We start from the raw sequence: 6563 nt of genomic DNA on the forward strand, positions 1-6563 counted from the left end.
TCCTGTGTCTGTCGGGGTTCCCTCCAGGATCTCTGGTTTTCTCCGCCTGCTCTTCACCCTGAGACCGGTCCTGAGATAAAGACGTAAGTGACCAGTGTTTGTTCATTGCTAGAGTTTATTTCATCAACCTCCTGCGTCCCTGCGTCCTCATATGGACACATCACCTTTTGGGTTCCCTGTACCTTACACTTCATGATGTCTACCATAGACCTGTTGTCTTCATTAGTGGACACTTTATAGCATCATTTAACTATTTAGTACTAATCAGTAGAAACACGCGAGGGTTTTCTGTTCAAAGACAACGCTTAGATTTTATACTTATTCAGTCCTAATAATCCCAAATATATGGGAAAAAATAAAAATGCATGAAAAATTAAAGCTCTGGTCTAAAAAGTATTTTTTTTATTATAATTTCTCTCTTTTTTACTGTAATAATAAAAAACTTTTTAATGTATTAAATATTTGTACCGCGACCTTTAACACAGGATCAAGCGGTATAGAAGATGAGTAAATATTTGTATAATGCATGCTTATCATTATGTCCCTCCGTGTTTGAGACAGTTCGGTTATGTCCACGTGAACTTTGTCCTCGCCGCTACAGAGAGAAACCTTTCATAAGTGTTCGTTACAGACTCATATTGTGTACAAACCGGCTGCTCGTGCCCTTCAGGTTAGATTTTAACTGCATTCCACCGGGTCTGTACGTGTACTTTGCACGTCTAATCTACAGTAATATATTATTTTTACTCACACCATGCCGGGGTGTGGCAAATGAGGGAGGAGCGAAGAGACCGGAGAGATTTAGTTTCAGGTTTAGTCTTTATTCCGAGTCTTTATTGTACACGACTGCAGCGAGTCCGGTCACGTTTATCATCTTAAAGTGTCTTTAGGGTCAATTACAGATCGCTGAGAGGTGAGTGTGAACTCTTGCACTACAGCACGTGTTTGATTGTATATTCAGGTTAAGATTATTTACACTTCACTGGTTTTATTAATAAATCTAACTGAATTTAGTTTTTGTGTAACGTGATAAAATCTTTACTCTTCAGTAACACTTCCTCTCTTGCACTGTGTACATAACTACAATTTATTATAGAACTGATCCCCTCCTCCTGCCATTAAGGTCACTTTCCCAAAGCTCACGATGATGTCACCTAAGCAGAGCCGTCCTCAGGTTCATCATTGCGATATTATTCTTCTTGGAAACACCGGAGTTGGGAAAAGTGCTTCTGGAAACACCTTACTAGGAAGAAAAGTTTTTATTTCCAAGAAGAGCGTTAAATCTGTAACCGCCAGCGTTCAGAAAGAGACGGTGACTCTTGATGATGTGACTCTTGATGTCTACGACACGCCGGGACTCTTCCATCCAGAAACTAAAACGGAAAACGACAAGAACGAGTGGAGGAACCTCCTCGGGCGAACGACCTGCCCCGTGATCGTGTTGGTGGTAAAAGCCGACAGAGTCTCAGAAGAGGACAAGCGGGCCGTCGATCTGGTGGAGGCCGTGGTAGCGGAACGGTTCGTCCAGAACACGTGGATCCTCTTCAGCCGAGGAGACGAGCTGGAGAGGGACGGTCTCTCTGTGGAGGAGTTCATAGACGACACGGATGAGCTGAAGGAGATGGTGCAGAGGTTTCAGAACAGATGTCACGTCTTTAACAACTTGTCTGGGAGTTCGGAACAAGTCAGAACGTTCATCCAGAAGCTCAGAGATACGGCGCAGATCATCAGTAAGTGAGATGTTTTCATGTTCACTCAGTGTTTATCTGAAGGCCAGATGATGAGTTCTCACTCTCACACTGTCACACACACACTCACACACACACACACACTCACACAGAGTACTGTTTGTATAACAGGTACAAATCCAGCACAGTATGTAACTCATAAACAAACAAACGCACCCAATAACGACTCGGCGCAGAACCGTGTCCCAGGTCTTTAGTGTATTAGCGTGATTAGAGTGATCATGTGATTAAACTAGGGCTGTCAATATTAATGCGTTAACGCATGTGATTAATCTAGAAATTTTAACCCATTACTATCTTCGAACGCTAATTAATCATATGATCACGTTTGACCCTAATGAGCGACCTTTAAGGGGAAATGTTTTTACAAGAACATGTTAAACGTAAGACGTGTGAGCGGTGGCTCGGGTGGCGAAGGCTCCAGAAGGTTGATTCTCGGATCTGAGGATCCAGGTTCGAGGCCCCGCCCCCACGCTACCCAGCCACTGCGAGCAGCACCGTCCCGTGGGATGGATTTAAATTTAACATTGTTAAATATTAATGTTTGAAATATTATAAACCTGTTTTCTCTAAACAGTTTGTTCTGCATTTCTATAATCCAATATTGCATGTTTAAAATACGAGTAAATCTGATTATTTTAAAATTGTGATTGATTGTGATTAATCACAGACTATGACTGTAACTAACTAGATTAAGTTTTAGATTGATTTCCAGCACTAGATTAAATGCGCAGTACAAAATCTTTACACTGAATTTACACTGATCAGACGTGACATGAAAACCATTACCATTAAACCCACCCCAGGTATTGGGTTCTCCTTGTGGGATCTAGATCGGATTGGGATCGGCGGAGTTTGGACGTCTGGTCGGGGGTCTTGGCCTCTTTGTCTGCTCTTTCACTGGGTGTCCTGATGCCTTTCTAACATAATGGTTTTCTGTGAGATCAGACCGGACATGCATGAGGGAGCCTTGTGATCTAAGATCACCTAAACATTTGGTTAAATCAAATCATTAAAAAAAAAAACACCTGTAGATCTCATCGAGGGACTGGGACTAAACAGCCGTGTGTTTATAATAAAACCACTTGTTATTGAGACTCATCAGAATAAAGTCTTCAGTTTGTTAGGGATCATAAAGACTGGACTTTGGAGTGATGGAGAAAGGTCATGTGACCTGATGAGTCCAGACTGACCCTATTCCAGAGTGATGGGCGTGTCAGGGTGAGAAGGGAAGGACATGAAGCGATGCTCCCAACATGCATAGTGTCCACTGTACAAGCCTCTGGAGACAGTGTTATGATCTGGGGTTGATCAGTTACTCAGGTCTAGACTCAGTAACGTTATGGGCCAATAAAATGAAGTCAGCTGACCACCTGAATGTACTGTGGAGGTTTATCTTCTTCCCTGATGGAACGCACCGTAATTCAGGAAGACGATGCGAGGGTTCATGGGTCGGTAAATTGTGATTGTTGTTGCTCAGTTCACTAGTTCATCTCTTTGTATTGTTTATGAAAGATATTAGGTTTGATGAGTCCAGTCGTTGGAAGAGTACGGATTTACGACAGGAAAAAAACTGGTTTGAAAGATTCACCAGAAAGGTTTCTTGTTTATTTATTTTTTATAAATTACATGCTAAATATTTTACATCAGGTTAATTGTCTCTTAATAATAATAATAATAATAATAATAATAATAATAATAATAAATATTATTATTATTATTATATAATTTATTGAAGCTTGTATTTTGTTATATTGCTGCTGTAGCCATTTTATACAAACACTAAGTTACTCAATGATGTTTTCCGACTTGTACCTTTATTATTAAACTGTTTTTCACTATTAACTCTTCTCCTCTCTACTCTTTTCTGTTCTTTTCCACCTTCAGCTCCAAGCATGGACCTTCCTCTGACGGTCCCTGGGCGTCTCCACAGGACGATCCTGCTGGTGGGGAAGACCGGTGCGGGGAAGAGCTCTACAGGAAACACCATCCTGGGAGAGACGAGATTCCGGTCTGAGATCAGTCCATCCTCTGTGACATCACAATCTGAAGTTCAGCATGCGCTGGTTTCGGGGAGGAGCGTCTCTGTGGTCGACACGCCGGGGTTATTGGACACCAAACTGAGCCGAACACAGGAGGCTGAGGAGATCGGGAGGAGCATTTATCTGTCCAGGCCGGGACCTCATGCTTTTCTTTATGTTCAGCCCCTGACTGACCGGTTCACCGAGCAGGAGAGGAACAGTCTGCAGAAATTAGACCTGATTTTTGGTGAAGATCTGAGGAACTACATGATCATCGTTTTCACCTTTGGGGATCTGTTAGAGGGCAAACCCGTGGAGGAGTTCATTGAGGAGAACGCTGCCCTCAAACGATTAATATCGCTGGGTGACGGGAGATTTCACGTCGTGAACAATAAACTGAGAAAGAAACAGCAAGTTACGGAGCTCCTGGAGAAGATCGACAGAATGGTTGAGCAAAACGGAGGAACGCACTACACCAGCGAGATGTTTGAGAAAGCGCAAAGGTTTAGGGTGTTTAAAGAGTTTTTCCATCAATGCAACAATTCCTTGCTTTCAACTGCCAGTGTCGGGTACGGAGGCGGCGCTCTGATCGGGGGCACGGTCGGCCGCATGGTGGGCGGTCCTGCGGGTGCAGGGATTGGCGCGGGCATGGGTGCGCTGCTGGGCGTGACCACGGGCTTTGTTATCGGTATAGGTAAGCAGGCACTGAAAAATCCATGGGAAAGTCAAAGCGCAGCAGACAATGGAGACGAGGAGATGAGCTCTGCACCGAATACAGACCACACAACCACCGGTACAGAGGATCAGAGCCTCCCTTTGATTCAGCGGTCTGATAAAGCTCTTAAACTGTGCTCAAGCTCAGGACTAATCCAGACCAGACATCCGAGTCAGTAAAATCCCCAGGCTGTGGTTCACACCTCCAAGTTACTGTATAATGAGCAGGACTTTCTGAGATGAGGTTTTTCAGTAGCGTCTAGACGACAGTCTGAAAGGTCACATGGGCCTCCAGTTTGTGCACAAGCATCATACATCTCCTCCTCCTTTTTTATTCTCTAAACACTGTATGCATGTGGTCGAGCAGGTGCTGAAGAGCTTTTGTTTTGCAGTACAGAGCTACGGCACGTCGCTGGTGGAAGCAAAGGCGCGGTAGAGTCTCTACTGTCGGCTGTAAACACCAGACTCTCTCTGTTCTCTCTGAACAAAGTACACAAACCCTGTACTGGAGTCAAAGTAGAAGTTCTCCGTTTACGTGCTGTATGTACTTGAGGAAAAGTAAAGTATTCACCTTCGTATGTAAAGTACATGGCGTACATTAGCTCACAGTAAAAGTACAGTGATAAAGTAAATGCACCCACTTTCCCTCCCACCTCTGGACTTTCGAAACAGCATCTGTTGCTTATTTACACCGTAACTGCTCTGATGGTTCTCTCCAGTGTCGCCGGATGTGTCAGACTGCAGCTGTACTGAAGCTCAAAACAAAAATCTACTGTATCTGACTGTCACTGTTACCTTTTTTTTATTAAAAAAAATAGGTTACCTTAACTCAAACTTTTTAAGGCTGGTTTTCCAGAGCAGGAGACGCCAGACCTGTTCGGCGACATTTTCAGAACCTAACACGACACAAACACCGCAGACGGGCGCTGCAGGGCAAAAGCTGTGAGCGCTCAGGTAAAGTTGAGTAAACAGTGCGTTTAGAAGATGAGTGAAGACAAAGAGAGAGAGAGAGAGAGAGAGAGAGAAATGGAGATGAGCCAGAACGAGTTGTCAGAACACCTAGTGATGAGTCGTTCATGAACGATTGGTTCTTTTTAAACGAGTCTTTAACGTGACTCAGAAGAACGAGTAACTCGGAGGTGTGATTCGTTCATGTTCTACTGGCCCGCGTATGCGCAAATTATCACAAAACCTCCGTGGATTATGTACAGGAAACAGAAATGAGTAGTTACACTACTCGAGTCTTCTACTCCGAATCGTTCGTTCTTTTGTCACGTGACTCCCATAGACGCGATGTGGTGCGATAGATTCAAAAGAACGAACGACTCGGACCAGAAGATATGATGTTGAGCTGCTCATTCTGTTTATTATAACATCTCCTTAACCGTATTGTAATATTTTCATTACTGAAACTATAGACAGCACGTGTGTGTTTGGACGTGTTGGCGGTCTGTCTATTAAAATGCAACATTTTTTTTGATTTCTTATCAAAAGAAGGAAACGAACTAAATGACTTAAAAAAATATTCGTTCATTTTGATGAACGAGATTCAAAGAACCGAGTCCCTAAAATGATTCAAACGTCCCATCACTAACACACACACACACACACACACACACACACATTTCAGAGAGCTCGGAGACTTACTCGTTTCAGTTAACATGTTAATATACTATATAACGCATGACCTATGACCTTTAGGACTCGTTTGTTAGCCGGTACTGAAGGATGACTGCACCAGTTCTGTGTGTGTTGGGGTTGAGTGTACAGATGATTCAGTGTGTAAGTGAGAGATGATGATCGTGTTCACAGGTACACACTTCATTCACATCAAAACAATAAAGCTAAATAATTCAATTCAAGTTATTTACAGTCACTAATCAGAGCGTTACTGTCGTAATGAAACTGAATATGGAGCATTTCTTTAACTGTCGACATGGAATCTGATGAGCTGAAACTGACAGCGGACCAATTCATCATCTAATGACACGGTTCAGCTGTAACACGTTATTTAATAATAACTGATGCACTGAGGAGCTTCTCATTTCCTACACAACCATGTCAGATCATCGTTGTGTCA

At 43.1% G+C, this 6563-nt stretch overlaps 1 protein-coding gene across 2 annotated transcripts; it reads left to right on the forward strand.

Annotated features, from left to right (window-relative positions):
• The first annotated feature begins 772 nt into the window (after positions 1 to 772).
• On the forward strand, positions 773 to 5459 carry LOC128520172 (GTPase IMAP family member 8-like). 2 transcript variants are annotated; one of them, XM_053494277.1, is made up of 3 exons: positions 773 to 913; positions 1097 to 1730; positions 3636 to 5459. In XM_053494277.1, exons 2-3 carry the CDS (start codon positions 1145 to 1147, stop codon positions 4661 to 4663), a joined length of 1614 nt encoding a protein of 537 aa, XP_053350252.1. In that variant the 5' UTR covers positions 773 to 913; positions 1097 to 1144; the 3' UTR covers positions 4664 to 5459. The 2 variants fall into 2 exon arrangements, with proteins under 2 accessions (XP_053350252.1, XP_053350253.1); XM_053494278.1 differs by having other exon boundaries at positions 847 to 913; positions 1124 to 1730.
• The last annotated feature ends 1104 nt before the right edge of the window (positions 5460 to 6563 follow it).

This window comes from Clarias gariepinus, chromosome 4, assembly GCF_024256425.1.
Source record: "Clarias gariepinus isolate MV-2021 ecotype Netherlands chromosome 4, CGAR_prim_01v2, whole genome shotgun sequence".
NCBI lineage: Eukaryota > Metazoa > Chordata > Actinopteri > Siluriformes > Clariidae > Clarias > Clarias gariepinus.